General features: G+C 44.2%; 1 protein-coding gene across 2 annotated transcripts in view; it reads left to right on the forward strand.

Annotated features, from left to right (window-relative positions):
• The window catches only part of ZFAND4 (zinc finger AN1-type containing 4), a 118007-nt gene that overhangs the window by 57495 nt on the left and 43908 nt on the right, over positions 1 to 16604 (forward strand). For both annotated transcript variants that reach the window (XM_030203434.1, XM_030203435.1), the window contains exon 6: positions 15677 to 15824. In XM_030203434.1, the coding sequence (XP_030059294.1) occupies positions 15677 to 15824 (148 nt within the window). The remainder of the gene's footprint in view (positions 1 to 15676; positions 15825 to 16604) is intronic.

The following is a 16604-nucleotide window of genomic DNA, read 5'->3' on the forward strand; positions in this document are numbered from 1 at the left end:
TCCATAGAAACATTGACGATGTTGACAGAAAAGGACCACTTATCTAACCAATGTTTTCTCCATCCCTCCATTGCTATGGTCTTTGTGCTTGAATTCTGCCACTTCTCTGTTGCATGTGTCTATACTATCTCATTGGAAGATTTTTTTTTTCACATTACTATTTTTACCCTCTTCTTTTAGCTTCATCTGATGACCAGTTATACTTGAACTGTTATTGTTAAGCTGGACTTGGGAAATCTACTTCTTTATTCCTGGGATAAGCAGCATGAAATCTGTTTTACTCTTTTGGAATCATCAAGCACTTGTGATCTGGATTTTCACTTTTCAGAAACAGGATGCTGGGTTTGATGGACTTTGGTCTGTCCAATACAGCAATGCTTATGTACTTATTTTCTTTCTATGGAAAATATTTTCTGAGACTTTAATGGGATTCAGTAGATGAGGACAAGCAGGCTGAAATATTCTCACACATGGGTCGGCGATCTGCGCCAGCCCTGGAATCGTGAGGAGTGACAGCTTTTTCTGTGGCTCCTCTCTTCGCCCGGGAAAGACCCTTCTCAACTTTTTTTGAGTGTGTTTTTTCACTTTTTATCGTTTTTCATTTAGGGTTTTCCCCCTTATTTTTTTCTCTAGTTTTGTTTGTTCATGTTACTTTCCTTTCTTTTTTATAGCGGCCACCTTTTAGGCCATGCGGTCGAGTCTCTCCTTTTTTGTGCCCTTTCTCGGCACAATCAAGCCGTTTGATTTCGCTGATGCGGTGTTTCCTTCCATGTCATCAAAGACTCCCAGCAGCTTCAAATGTTGTACTCTGTGCAGCTGTACACAGATACGCATTCCTTGTGTATCCTGTGCCTTGGGCCCGACCATAGCCCAGCTCGTTGTGTCCTTTGTCTTTGTATGGCGTCAACATCAAGGGACGCATTGACGTCAGAAGTGGAGGTAGGCATGATTGCTGAGACGCCACAGCACACTGGGAGTAGTGAGGCATCAAGTGGGTCTCCACCTACCTCGAGGCCTCCTGCTGTACAGATCCCCCGGGACCGTCCATTGTCGGACTCGTCCCTGAGGCGACATGGGGATTCGATGACGTCCTCGTCGGCACTGAGGAGCCTCAGTGAGGTGCATCAAGCGAAGGCTAAGAAGCACTGACACCATTCCCCCTCGACACATGGTGCCGGGAGCTCCGAGGCATCGGATTTGGCACTCGAGAAGAGTCAGCACTGGGAAGACCACTCCTCTATACAGGAGGTGCCGATGCGTCGGCCTCTTCAGCAGTTCGGTTCCTGCGCCCGAGCCTCAGCAGGCTGTGCCAGGGCCTTCTCCAATGGCGGCTCTCGACGAGTGCATACGGGCCCTTCTTCCAGAGCTTCTGATACTATTTGAATGAATAGACAGACTTTGATGAGATAATTGATGATAGAGATACACTTTAATGGTGGCGTTCCCACTTCATGATGCAGATATGAAACATGATAATGTCAAAGAATCCATGCAGATAAGTTATGTTTCAAAATTGTGACTGTTACATTTTTGAACATTGAATTTTATGCAGAGGTCACAAGGAACATCAGTGGGGAAAGTGTGATAAATCCCATCATCTCTGGTTCCTCAGTTTGCTGCTCTAACCACTAGGCTACTCTTCTTTTGGTGGTCCTTCTATTGTCTCTCCTTAGTCAATATCTTTTTGTAGACATATTTGAAGACTTGAGTACAATATTCAAAGGGTTTCACCACAGACTCTTAGGGAGGTTATATTCCCTCTTTCCATTAGTGTTAACTTTTTTTTTTCTCAGATGGCAAGTAGGATAATAGCGTTGACAAGCTGATGTCAGTCAGCACTAGGTTTTCTAAACTAGTCTTCATATATGCTACATCATTTTCATTATGCTGCTACTACTTATTTCTGTAGCACTGGTGGATGTATACAGTCTGTGTACACACATAAGAGAAAATCCATGCTTCATAGAGCTTACAGTCTTGTCAAGACAAGGCAGACAGGACAAATAAGATTGGAGAGTTTATTATAGGAAAGATTAAAATAACATGAATATTACAGATGAGCAAGGGGCTAAGATTTAAAGGCAGCTTCAAAAAAAGTTAGTTTTCAGCCTAGTTTTCAGTAGGGCCAGAGACACGGAGCAAGAGCATGACATATTGATTCTAAGGAAGTCTGTTCCAGGCATACAGTGCAACAGAATGGAAGAAACACAAGTTGGCTGTGGATGAAAAGGGCACAGATAAGAGGGGCACATCTGAATTTTGTTTTGTAAAACTCAGCACAGTTTCTTTTATTGTGGTTACTCAGTTCCTGTAGAAAAATGAGTTTCCTTCGAGGACAAGCAGGCTTCCAATTTTCACAACTGGGCAAACGATCCGCGTCGCCCAGGATTCGGCACACTAGCCAGCATAGTAAAACTTTGAGAGCCTCCTGGAGCGTGAGCCACATCTCACCGCGCACGCGCGGAGTGCCCTTCCACCCGCAGCACATCCGCTTCACTTCAGTTTATTTCTTTCCGCAAGAGGAAGTGGCTGTGTTTTTTCGTCGCTCCTCACATGCCTGGGAAGAGCCTTACCACGTTTTTGGAGCTTTTCTCATGTTTTTTCTTGTTTTTCTCATTATTACAAAAAAAAGTTTTTTTTAATCTTATGAGCTTTGGGCCCACGTTCAAGTTTTCTTTCTTTTCCGTTGCGGGCCCCCATTTAGGCCTGCTCGGTCGGAGTTACCCTTTTTTTGTGCCTTTCCCTCTTTTCTTCGTTACAATTGCGACTTTTGATTTTCCTGGAACCATTTTCCCTTCCATGTCATCAAAGACTCCCAGTGGCTTCAAGCATTCCTCCCAGTGCAACTGGACCATCTTGGGTACTGATACATATTCTTGGTGTATTCAGTGCCTTGGGCCCGACCATAGCCCGGCAAATTCTGTCCTGTGCCTTCATATGAAGAAAAGGACAGAAATTTCCCAAGAAGCTCAACGAGAAACTTTTTGGAGCTCGGTCTGGCACATCGACATTGAGGTCGGTGGCGTCGACATCAAAGGAAGCATTGGGAGTCGAGGTAGGGATGGCTGCTGCGAGGCCCTGAGACACTGGGAGCAGCGAGGCATTGAGTGTGTGTCCACCTGTCTCGAGGCCTCCTGCTGTGCAGGCCCCCCAACCCAGAGGTGGCATGAGAATTCGACGTCGTCCTCATCGGAGTTTGGGTGAAGTTCACTGGGCGAAGGCCAAGAAGCACCGTTACCGATCTCCTTCGACGCATGGCTCTGGGAGTTCTGGGATGCCAAGGGATTCGGCACCGGACAAGCGTCGATGCCAGGAGGACCACTACCCCTCTATCCAAGAGGGTGCCGATGAGTCTTTCTCCCAGCTCAAGTGGTTCGGCAACCTGAGCCTTTACCGATGAGGGCTCTCGATGAGCGTATCCGGGCCTTGCTCCCAGAGGTCTTAGAGGGATTGATGCAGCGATGTGCATTGAGCCTGCCATGCCTTCTGCTGCGGCCTCACCTGGCCCCCAGCCCGCGGTGCAGCCTCCAGCGCCGCTTACAGCTCTGGGGTCGATTGCCACCCAGGCCAGCACTCCTTTGACGTTGGTGGAGCAAGTCTCGCCGGAGTAGAGGCGGGAGCCGGCTCCTCGACGCTTTTCTCGAGGACATGGATCCTCCACATCGAGGCGGGCCTGGTCTCGGACATCCATGAGGAAAGTGCTGTCTGATACCGAGGAGGAATGCTTGTGGGAATTGGAGGAGGATCCCAGTTAGTTTTCCTCCAATGAGTCCTATGGGATCCCTTCTGAGCCTTCCCCTCAACCTGAGAGGAGACTGTCTCCACCTGACATCAACCAGAGTCTGCACATCATGCATACGTGGGCGGATGCATTTCAGCTGAAACTTAATGCAGAAAAAACCCAATGCCTAATACTCACCTCTCAACATAACACGAACAAATTCACCACCATCAACACACCTAAATTGAACCTACCAATTTCGGACACCCTAAAAATCCTCGGAGTTACCATTGACCGACACCTAACACTTGAGAGTCACGTGAAAAACGCAACCAAAAAAATGTTCCACTCAATGTGGAAATTAAAAAGAGTAAGACCATTCTTCCCAAGAACCGTCTTCCGTAACCTGGTACAATCAATGGTACTCAGTCAGCTAGACTATTGTAATGCACTCTACACTGGCTGCAAAGAGCAAATAATCAAAAAAACTTCAGACAGCCCAGAACACTGCAGCTAGACTCGTATTCGGAAAATTAAAATATGAAAGTGCTAAACCTCTACGAGAAAAGCTATATTGGCTCCCACTCAAAGAACGCATCACGTTCAAAATATGTACCCTAGTTCACAAAATCATTCATGGTGATGCCCCAGCCTACATGACAGAACTGATAGACTTACCACCCAGGAATGCTAAAAAAATCATCTCGCACATTCCTTAATCTTCACTTCCCCAACTATAAAGGTGTAAAATACAAACTAATGCACGCGTCAACCTTTTCCAACATGAGCACACATTTCTGGAACGCACTTCCGCGCAACTTAAAAACGAGATATGAACTAACTAACTTCCGGAAATTATTGAAGACCCATCTCTTTAACAAGACATACCACAAAGATCAACACATGTGAACTCCTCCCACATGTAACCAGAACTGTCTTACAATGTTTACTTGCTATACAACTATCATGTCTTACAGTGTTTATTTGTTATGTTACTATCATGTTTTATCATTATCATGTAACCCAAGATCCTTCTGTAATTCCACATGTCAATTCTCTACACACTTCAACCATTCATGATGTATTGTAAGCCACATTGAGCCTGCAAAGAGGTAGGAAAATGTGGGATACAAATGCAATAAAATAAATAAATAAATCTGAAGAAGAAGGGACACTGAAAGCTCATCAAAAAATGGATGGTTAGTCCAATAAAAAACGTATCACCTACTTTTCTTTCCTTTGTTTTGTTTTATTTCTATTTATTACCTTTAAAATAGGACTAACACAGCTACCCTAACATTTAACCATAAATGTATAGAATAAGAACATAAGAGTAGCCATACTGGGTCAGACCAATGGTCGGTCTAGCTCAGTATCCTGTTTCCAACCGTGACCAATTCAGGTCACAAGTACATGACAGAATCCCAAATAGTAGCAAGATTTATGGTACTGATCCCAGGACAAGCAGTGGCTTCCCCATGTCTGTCTCAATAACAGGCAGTTGTCCAAACCTTTTTTTTAAACCCCAGGTACACTAACTGCTGATACCAAATCCCCTGGCAACAAGTTCCAGAGCTCAACTATTCATTGAGTGAAAAAAATTTGCTCCTGTTTGTTTTAAAAATAAGTACCATGTAGCTTGAGTGTCTCCTAGCCTTTGTACTTTCTGAAAGAGTAAAAAAATCATTTTACGTTTACCCATTCTACACCACTCATCATTTTGTTAGACCTCCGATATCCCCCCTCAGCCGTCTTTTCCAAGCTGAAGAATCCTAACCTCCTTAAGCCTTTCCTCATACAAGAGGCGTCCCATCCCCTTAATCATTTTGGTCGCTCTTCTTTGAACCTTTTCTAGTTCTGCTATAACTTAAAAAAAAAAAAAAAATTTGGCGATCAGAAATGGAACACAATACTCAAGGTGAGGTCACACCACGAAGTGATACAGAGGCATTATAATATTCTTTGTCTTATTTTCTACCCCTTTCCAAATAATTCCTAGCATTCTGTTTGCTTTTTTGGCTGCTGCCACATACTGGGCAGAAGATTTCAGCGTATTGTCCACAATGACACCTAGATCTTTTTCTTGCTAGTACCCATGAAAGTGCCAGCTGGGTGCCTAAGTGCTATGCTATAATTGTGTGTAAATGGTAAGGGGCATATGTGTGGTTAGAGAATAGGCAAGGCTCCCAGTAAGCTACTATTACTACTACTTATTTCTATAATGCTACTAGATATACACAGTGCTATACACAAAACACATAAGAGAGAGTCCCTTTTTGACAGAGCTTACACAATCCTATTCAAGACAGGCAAACAGGACAAATAAGGGATTAGGAAGTTATTATTGTGGGAATGATTAAAACAAAAACATGAGTATTGAACATAGTAAAAACAGCTTCAAAAAGGTGGGCTTTTAGCCTAGATTTGAATAGCGCCAAGAGACTGAGCATGATGTATCAACTCGGGAAGTCTATTCCAGGCATATGGCAAAACAAGATGAATGGGAGCTGAGGCTGGCAGTGGAGAATGGTACAGATAATAAACCGAATTCCCGGGAAGGCATGTAGAGAGAGAAAAGAGAGGAGAGATACTGAGGAGCTACAGAATGAATGCAGTTGTAAGTCATTAAGAGGACTCTGAACTTGTCACAGACTGTCACAGAGTCCGGAGTAGTGAGCCCTTGGGCCACTGCCAGTGACCGGCAGCAGCAGGTGAACCACCCAAACAGGAAGCGAGGCTGAAAACAGACAGGCTGGTACAAGCAGGACCGGAACTAGCAGGATGGGAACTGAAGCGGTAGATGAGCAGGGCTGGAATAAGCAGGACTGGAACAACCGGATTCTGGAACGGGCTTGGCTTGGCTGGAACCGGATTCTGGATTCTCAAATAGGCTTGGCTGGAACAGGATTCAGGATTCTCAAACAGGCTTGGCTGGAACAGGATTCAGGATTCTCAAACAGGCTTGGCTGGAACAGGATTCAGTATTCTCATACAGGATTCAGAATTCTCAAACAGGCTTGGCTGGAATGGAAGCTGAAAACAGACAGGGTTGTAACAAACAGTGGAGGAACTGAAGCTGAAGACAAACAAGGCAGACACAAGCAGGATTAAAACTGAAGCTGAAGGCTTGCAGGGCTGGAGTAGAAGTTGAAGACTGGCAAGCCAAGAACTAGCAGGGCTGGAACTGCAACAAACACACACAGACGAAAACTCATCTGAAGACCTCTGTTGCAAAGGCAAGCCTGAAAGTTCCCAGGTGCTTAATAAAGGCAATTACAGATGAGGTCACAAGTAAGAGTGAGCCTTGGCAGCAAGAACACCAGGGCGAGGCTTGGTTGCAAGAGCACCAAAGTGAGGCTTGGCTGCAGGAACCCCAAAGCAAGTCTGGAATGCTGAAACATCAGAATAGGACTGGAATGAACTCTGGAACATGTTTGGGAAACAGGAAGAAGACAGTCCATAGCAGCCATGGGGCCTGGTCACCAGGAGGCGAGGTGAGTGTAGGCATGGGATACAGTCACAACCGTGACAGAACTGTATGCGGAAATGGATAGGGAACTAATGAAGTGTCTTGAAGAGAGGAGTTACATGTGTAGCAACATTGATGGAAGATGTTATGTGGCAGAATTTTGAACAGATTGAAGGGGAGAGAGATGGTTTTAGTGGGAGACCTGTGCAGGGCCACCGAGAGGGGGGGGGCAGGGGGGACAAAATTCCCCGGGCAGACCCCTCTACCCGCCCCCTCCTTCCACCACTAGGCCGGGCCCCCCTGAATACAAATCATAGCGCCTCTCCTCGACCTTGCTCCGTGTGAAAGAAGCGCAGCAGTCTGCAGATCGCCTCCCTTCGGGCCTTCCCTCCCTGTGTCCCGCCCTGGACACAGGGAGGGAAGGCCCGAAGGGAGGCGATCTGCAGACTGCCGCTGCTGCGCTTCTTTCACACGGAGCGAGGTCGATGTGAGGCACTTTGATTTGAATTCAGGGGGGCCCGGTGGTGGACGGAGGGGGGGCCCCGGGGGCGGCCGTGCCCTGGGCCCAGCCCAGTCTCTCGCAGGCCCTGGACCTGTGAGAAGCAAGCTACAGTACTCTTAGGCATTAGGTGATGAGAGTGTGGATAAAGGTTTTGGTAGTACGCTCAGAAAGGAATGGACAAATTTCGGTGGTGATATAGAAAAGAAACGATAGGTTTTAGCAGTCTGTTGGATATGTACAGAGAAAAAGAGAGGTTTCAAAGATTGATCCAAACGATACAAGCTGAAAAAACAAGGAAGATGAGTGTTAACTATAGAAATTGAGAATGAGGGAAGATGAGAGGTAGGTTAAATGGAAAGATGAGAAGTTCAGTCTTCAGCTTGTTCAGTTTCAGAATACTGTAAGCTATGCATGTCCCTGCTGCATTTACATGACTCCAGTCGCATCTGCCTTAGACTCTGTGTAAGTGTGGGCATGTAAATGTAAACTGCGCTGATACTGGGTTACACTCATATTCTATAATTGAATCTGGGCTCCCAGATGTCATTATAGAATAGGTTCTTAATGTGTGGCATTGGGATGCATAATTGGAGGCATCCATTTAAAGAATTACCCTCTTCATGGCATTAAGATAAGGGTGGTTGTCACTTCACTTAGCCATTTGCCAGCCGCATGAAGTCGGGACTGAAGGGGAGAAAGAGGCATTGAGCGTAAACAAAACTTGTACATCTGCATAGCAGAAAGGGCAGCGATTCTGAGGCAGTCTGTCAGATATTCAGCTGCACTATCCAGATACATTCTGAATATCACCAGATAGCCTCTGCCAGCCACTTCTCTGGATAGCTGGTGCTGCCATCCAGATAAGTGTGCTTGAATATTGGCCCAATAATGTGCAGTGGATCTGTCTACCCCTCAATATAAAGGTTCTGTGGGATGTAGGTGACCCATTGCCATCCAAGTCTGCTGGTCTACAGGACACATTCCTTCATTCAGGTGGCATTCAAAGAATTTATGAAATAAACTTTCAAAAATATTTCTGTGAGGATTTATCCTAACTACCTGAAGCAGTTCTGGAAGGTCTCCAGTATAATCTAACACAAATCACATCTTGAAGGACAGAGGAACAGGAGCAAGATCTTGTAAAACTCTCTAGTCTCACTAAGTCAAACTAGGAAGACTATAAATCTCCAGAAGTTCATCTTTTTTTTTTCTGGTGATGTGTTCCCTTTCACTAGCCCTCCATACTCTGCTGTCTTGGGAGGCCACCAAATATTTCCATTTCTCTGATTCCAAAACTCAGTATGTTACTAGACATTTAAACTAGAAGGCGAGGGTGGCAAAAGGAAACGAGGGAATTCGGAAAGTCACCCCCAGAATATACATGATGGCAGAGGGAAAGGTCACCTAAATAAAGAAAACCACCTAAACTCACTAAGCACATGGAAAGCAATGAGCACAGATGCTCGTAGTCTAGGTAAAAAGGTTCAAGACTTGCAAGACCTGCTGTTTGAAGAAAACTTGGATATTGTTGCTATTACAGAGATGTGGTTCAATGATTCCCATGAATGGGATGTGACTATACCTGGCTATAATCTTTTTACAAAGGATAGAGAGGGTTGAAGAGGTGGAGGAGTGGCGCTGTATGTGAGAGACAGTATCAGAGCGGCTGAAATGCGGGGAACCTGGGGAAAGGAAGAAGCTTTATGGATCGTCCTGGAAAGAGAAGATGGAACTTGTATCCACACGGGTGTTATCTACAGACCTCCAGCACAAACGGAGAAGCTGGGCAAGGATCTGATAGAAGATATTCAAAAGATTGGTATGAAAGGAGAGGTGCTACTGTTGGGAGATTTCAACTTGTCTGATATGGATTGGAACATCCCATCTGCAGAATCGGAAAGAAGTAGGGAGATTGTGGACGCCTGTCAAAGTGCCTTGTTCAGACAAATGGTGACAGAACCCACGAGGGAAGGGTCGATGCTGGATCTAGTGCTCACAATGGAGGAAGTGTTTCCAGTACCCGGGTGAGTGCCCACCTATGTAATAGTGATCATCACACAATATGGTTTGTTATAAGGGAAAAGGCGGAGTGTGGATGCACAAAACTCAAAGTATTTGATTTCAGACATACTGATTTTGATAAAATGGGGGAATACCTGAAGGAAGGAGCTGTTGGTGTGGGAAGGCATAAGAGAAGTGGAAAGTCAGTGGTCAAAGCTAAAGGCTGCTATAAATATAGAGGCTGATCTTTACATGAGAAAAAGTAAACAAAAACAAGAGTAACAGGAAGCCTATGTGGTTTTCCAAACAAGTAGCTGAAAAAATAAGAGCAAAAGAGGCTTTGTTCAAGAAATACAAAATAACGCAGCAAGATGATCACGGAAAAGATTATCGGATTAAACTTAAAGAAGAGAAGAGGGAAATATGGCTAAAGATGTTAAGAAAGGTGACAAGACCTTTTTCAGATATATTGGAGAAAGGAGAGAAGATAGGAATGGAATTGCGAGACTGAAAGATAATGAGTGGATATGTGGAGAGTGAGGAGGATAAAGCGAACGTGCTAAGCAGTTACTTCTCTTCGGTGTTCACGGAGAAAAATCCTGGTGAAGCACTGGGGTTGGCTGCCAAGGGAGTATCTGGGAATGGAGTGGATACTGCGCCGTTTACGGAAGAAAGAGTTTATAAACAGCTGGAGAATCTGAAGGTGGACACAGCTATGGGGCCGGATAGGATACATCCCAGGATACTGAGGGAGCTCAGAGAGGTCCTGGCGGGACCTCTTAAAGATTTATTTAATAGATCTTTAGAGACGGGAGAGGTTCCGCAAGATTGGAGACGAGCGGATGTGGTCCCTCTTCACAAAAGTGGAGACAAGGAAGAAGTGAGAAACTACAGACCGGTAAGTCTCACATCGGTGGTAGGAAAAATAATGGAGTCGTTGCTGAAAGAAAGGATAGCTAACTTTCTAGAAGCCAACGGGTTACAGGACCTGAGGCAACATGACTGGATGAAGGACGTGCGCTAGATGTAATCTACTTGGATTTCAGCCAAGCCTTTGATACGGTTCCCCACAGAAGACTCGTGAATAAGCTGAAAGGGCTGAACGTAGGACCGAACGTGGTGAACTGGATAGGAAACTGGTTGACCAACAGATGGCAGAGGGTGGTGGTAAATGGAATCCGCTCAGAGGAAAGGAAGGTGAGCAGTGGAGTTCCTCAGGGGTTGATGCTGGGGCCTATTCTGTTTAATATATCTGTGGGAGATATGGCTGAATGGTTGGAAGGAAAGGTTTGCCTTTTTGCGGATGACACGAAGATAGCCAATAGAGTGGATACCCTGGAGGGAGTAGAAACAATGAGAAGGGATCACCAAAAGTTAGAAGAATGGTTGAGGATCTAGCAGTTAAAATGTAATACTCTCAAAAAAATACTAGGTTATTTTCCTCCTTCGGGTTCTCAAAAGTATAAACATGAATGCCACATAGAAACCCCCAAATAATATATATAGTGTATATGAAAAAAAATTAAAATTTGTGAATTGTGCTTAGGTTTTTGGTGTATTACACAGACTGTGGTGTTAACTGATATAATAACACCATACCACCACCATCATAGCACATAGTCCAACCCCTACCTCCATTAGCTTAAAAAAACATTCAAACCTCAAAGTATAGAAATCTTTGGAAATAGTCAAGTTGAATGTTACTTATCTTGAGTAGAGCGGGCTATGTGTGCTGTTCAAGTTCCAGCGTCCACCATGACGTTCTCAATGGTGAATGTCAGTTCATAGATGTAATTCACAGCTCTGCAGTGCTTTTAATCAAAACATCCCATCAAATAGCCACCACTGTGAATCCTAAATCAGTATCCTCAAGAACATCCAATACTAATATTCATTGCTGCTGTTCTGAACATGGTCCATGTTTCGCCTAAAATCGGCATCTTCATGAGAACTTAAGACACTGCAATAAAAATAAAATGAATGAAAAAAACAAAAAATCCAAATAACCAAAAAACTTTCAAGACTCGCATAATAGATAGTGAAAAACACAAGCTAGTATAAGACATGAAAAATATTTTTTTTCAAAACTTACTAGTCGGCAGATCAAGGAGAAGAGCTACACTCCACCAAGGTAAAACCTGCAAAGAACGCTGGTGCATGTGCTGTGTATTTATAGAACACCTGATCTCCAAATGCAGGAATTTTTTTTTTATACCAAAGATGACCGTTCTATTTCTTTATTCAGACCACCAAGGGTCACTGTATCCCATCGAAAAATAAATTCCTGTTCCTTCTGTAATAGAAGCTGAGACACATCGCCCCCATGAGGTTAAAATTTAATTCCAAGAAGTGCAGAGTGATGCACTTGGGGTGCAGAAACCCAAAAGAGAGATACCGAATAGGAGGGGAGAGATTAGATGGCTCAGCTCAGGAGAGAGACCTTGGGGTGTTGGTGTCAGAGGATATGATGGTGAAGAAACAATGTGAAAAGGCGACGGCCGTGGCCAGAAGGATGCTAGGCTGCATAGAGAGGGGTATAACCAGCAGAAGAAAGGCGGTATTGATACACCTCTACAAGTCATTTGTGAGGCCCCACTTGGAGTATTGTGTTCAGTTTTGGAGGCCATATCTAGCTAAAGATATAAAAAGACTGGAATCGGTGCAAAGAAAAGTTACAAAAATGGTATGGGATTTACGTTTCAAACCGTACGAGGAGAGACTTGCCGACCTGAATGTGTATACCTTGGAGGAAAGGAGAAACAGGGGTGACATGATAGACGTTCAAATATTTGAAAGGTATTAATCCGCAAACAAACCTTTTCCGGAGACGGGAAGATTGTAGAACTAGGAGTAATGTCAGGAAGTATTTTTTCACGGAAAGGATGGTAGATACGTATAATGCCCTCCCGTGGCAGGTGGTGGAGATGAAAACCATAATGGAATTCAAACGTGCGTGGGATAAACACAAAGGAATCCTGTTTGGAAGGAATGGATCTACGGAATCTTAGTGGACATTGGGTGGCAACACCGGTAATTGGGAAGCAAAACCGGTGCTGGACAGACTTCTACAGTCTATGCCCTGATCGTAACTGAATAGAAATGTTTGGACTGGAGCGTAAATTTAAGGGGCTTCAACATTAGCTTCAGAACTTTTAATACAAGAACAGTGCTGGCAGACTTCTATGGTCTGTGCCCTGAGAATGGCAAGGACAAATCAAACTCAGGTATACATATAGAGTGTTAAACTCATTTTACATGGTATGTATCTTGTTGGGCAGACTGGATGGACCGTTCAGGTCTTTATCTGCCATCATTTACTGTGTTACTATGGATGCTCCACTGGCTCTTAGTTGGATCCTTTTACAAGTCAGAAGTATCTCTTATTTTTAAGGACATAACATCCAAAGTTTAGTTCAAAAAATGACAACAAATTACTTTGATTTTCAAGAAGAGTTTGAACAGAAGAGATGTCTGTGGTCTCCTTAAGTATACTGAAGTTTCTGATCTGTTCAGCCTGCTCATGGATCAACAGAGTAGGATATGGCAAGCTCTAATCTCAGTACCCCTAGTACCTAAGAAGTTAGATATGAAATACAGGATGCAACAAACTTTTGATTTTGTTATAGTCATCTGTCTCGCTGAAAGGTCAAAAAAGATCATGCGACTAAAGATCCAAAGATATTGAACTAAACAAGGAGAAAAGTGTTCCAGTGCTTCAGACCATTACCGTTGTTATTTATTTATTTATTTATTTATTTATTGCATTTGTATCCCACATTTTCCCACCTTTTTGCGGGTTCAGTGTGGCTTTCAATAAGAAATGAATGATGGAAGTACAATTTGTTACAGATTGGTTATGGATTACATTGTGCAGAATTATGCGAGACAATCGAAGTGTCGTTAAGGAGTGCAACAGTGGAACACAAACATTGAACATTGGAAGGAGACAGTGGGAGCTTAAAGGGCAATACTAAGGCATAAAGACATATGGTATACATATTTCTGTGAGTAAAGGTATGAGTGATGTGGGATTACGGGGGATGAGAGTTCAGAAGTGGATTTATAGTGCATTAATAAACAGTAAGTGTGAATTTTATGTGTTTTGGCTCTGTACAATGGCGATTGGTATTAAGTTTGTTTGGTAAGGGTATTTTTGCATGTTATGGTCTAAGCAGGTAGCAAAGGCAGTGAGAAAAAGTAACTTGCTTGAGGTCACAAAGAGCCTTTGATGTAGAATTCAGATACGAATTTTGGCATCCCTTGGTTCTCAGCCTTTAAACTATAACAAGGCCAAACAACACCATGAAGTCCTGTGAATGTACCGTATTTTTCGGACTATAAGACGCACTTTTTTCCCCCCAAATTTGGGAGGAAAATGGGGAGTGCGTCTTATAGTCCGAAGGTAGAGATTTGGCTGGCTGGCAGGCCGCCCGCCCGCCCTCCCTCCGAGTTCGGGATCGCCCTCCCCCCGGCCCTGTCACCACTTCTCCCTACTCACGCGATCTTCCCTGGTGGTCTAGTGACGTCGGGGCAGGAAAGAGCCCCCTCTTTCCTGCCCAGCACGCTGCTCTCCATCCTCTTGTATGCAGCCTGACGGTCTCGGCGAGATTCAAAATGGCCGCCGAGACTTCAGTTCTCAGCGGCCATTTTGAATTTCGCCGAGACCGTCAGGCAGCAATGCATACAGGAGGATGGAGAGCAGCGCGCTGGGCAGGAAAGAGGGGGCTCTTTTCTGCCCCGACGTCACTAGACCACCAGGGAAGATCGCGTGAGTAAGGGGAGAGGTGGTGACAGGGCCGGGGAGGAGGTAACCCTGAGGGCGATCCCGAACTTGGAGGGAGGGATTCGGACAAGACGCACCGGAGCACCTAGGTTTTAGAGGAGGGAAAAAGCAAATTTTTTTTTTCCTATTTCCCTCCTCTAAAACCTAGGTGCGTCTTATGGTCCAGTGCGTCTTATAGTCTGAAAAATACGGTAAATAACTTTGAACTTTTCCAGAGCTTTCTGGTAAGACATCCCCCTCCCCGATATTCAGAGCTATTTAACTAGGCAGCCAAAGCCACTGACTGGTTAAATAGCGTACTAGCATATCGGTACCTAATATTGCCGGTTAGCGCCTAGCTAGTTATATCACGCAACTTATCCGGTTAGGCGCCTAACAGAATAAGTTCAGTGATTCAAATAGGACCGCATAAATAGCTGTCCTGTATTTAAGTGCAAAAAAGTTAACTGGTTAGCGCTGAATATAGCATAACTGGTTAACTTTTTAGTGGTTAGAAAATCCCCGGATATTCAATGCTAGTTGCCAAAAAACAGCCCGGCATTGAATATCCCAGATTAACACTGGCGACAAACAGCAAAAGTGCTGCCTGCCACTTGCTGAATATCGGGCCCATTTTGCTTTGCACCATACATGGCCCTTGCTTGAGTGGTGAATTTCCTTCTTCAGAGAACACATATCTTTATTGTTTGGATGCGATCAGGGTAAGATAAGATAAGGATACTAGTTTCAGAGATTTTCAGTCTAACCCTTTTGAAGATGGAAGGCCAATTAAAAATTATTAGCATATGCTCTAATAGCTGTAGTTCTGTAGGGAAGAACAGTTATTCCAGTTTTCTGTTTACAGATGGGAGGAGTCTCTGAAAAACAGGGAGAACATTAGAAGTTATGTTTTTTTAATGGCTTTTTGGTGAAAACTGCAGTGAAAACACATGGGATGAGATATGTGCATGGTGACATAATGAGATATGAATCTGATGGTGTAGAGGCATTGTGTAATGGCTTCCTGAATGGATGTGAATGGGGGGGAAAAGGGGTCCTGTCAAAGAGGTTAAAAATATTCACATGTTCTTGTAAAATTGTTTTGCAGATTAAGTTGAACAGAAGCCTTGAAGTGTATGACCTTGCCACATTTTTGTGTCATGTTGAAAGAACTCTGGCTCCTGAAATTAGTTGTGCAGTTTGAAATTTGTTTTTTTGCAGTGGAGGCTCTGTTTATAACCTGTATGCAGAAGATGAAGAAGAGGCTGAAACATCTCCATCTGGCCAACAGATTATTGAGAATTCAATCACTATGAACAAAATGAGGTTGCTGAAGAATAAAATGGAGAACATGAACCTCAGCAAAAAGGTGACGAGCAGAGTGGAATCTTGATATCTCTCCACATTTATGTCAGATACCCTATTAGCAATCCTTTCAGTCAGGCAGGAGATTCCCTGAGCAAAGGCTTCTGTCTTCCTTTATGGCCAAAGCTTAGTTAGGTAGTAAGAGATCCTACTCTTATAGCAGTGGCCATCCAAAAAAAACAACAACAGAATTTTAGGTAACTGGATTGATTTATGGTCTTATTCAGGGGCCCTTTTACGAAGCGGCGGTAAGCCCAATGCGGGCTTACCGCTTGCTAAAAGGGAAGTACCACCTGGCTACTGCAGCAGCCTGGCGGTAGTTCACTCCCCCAGCGCACACCATTTCCGCCGCTATAAAAATATTTCAGTTTTTGTAGTGCCAGTGTGAACCCAGTGGTTTCCGCCAGGTTAGTGCAGGAGCCCTTACCACTACCTCAATGGGTGGCAGTAAGTGCTCCCCCCCCCCCCCCGAAATGGCCATGCGGCAAGTGCTTCACTTGCCACATGGCCATTTATTGAAAAAAACCTCAAAGACATGCCTTTTACCTGATGCGGTAAAAGGGGGCCTCAGCACGCATCATAAACATGTGCCAACACTAGCACAGGCCCCCTTTTGCCGGTGTTTCATAAAAGGACCCCTCAACCAGTATAGGCTATTAAAGTACTTGGTGTAACTATGGTAGGGAATCTGTGAGAATATTTGGGAAAAGTCTGTTGGCTTCTGACAGAGAAATTTTAATGAAAAGTGGTGGTCTACAAAATATTAAAAATTATATATATCTAC

This window comes from Microcaecilia unicolor, chromosome 5 (genome assembly GCF_901765095.1).
Source record: "Microcaecilia unicolor chromosome 5, aMicUni1.1, whole genome shotgun sequence".
NCBI classification, from domain to species: domain Eukaryota; kingdom Metazoa; phylum Chordata; class Amphibia; order Gymnophiona; family Siphonopidae; genus Microcaecilia; species Microcaecilia unicolor.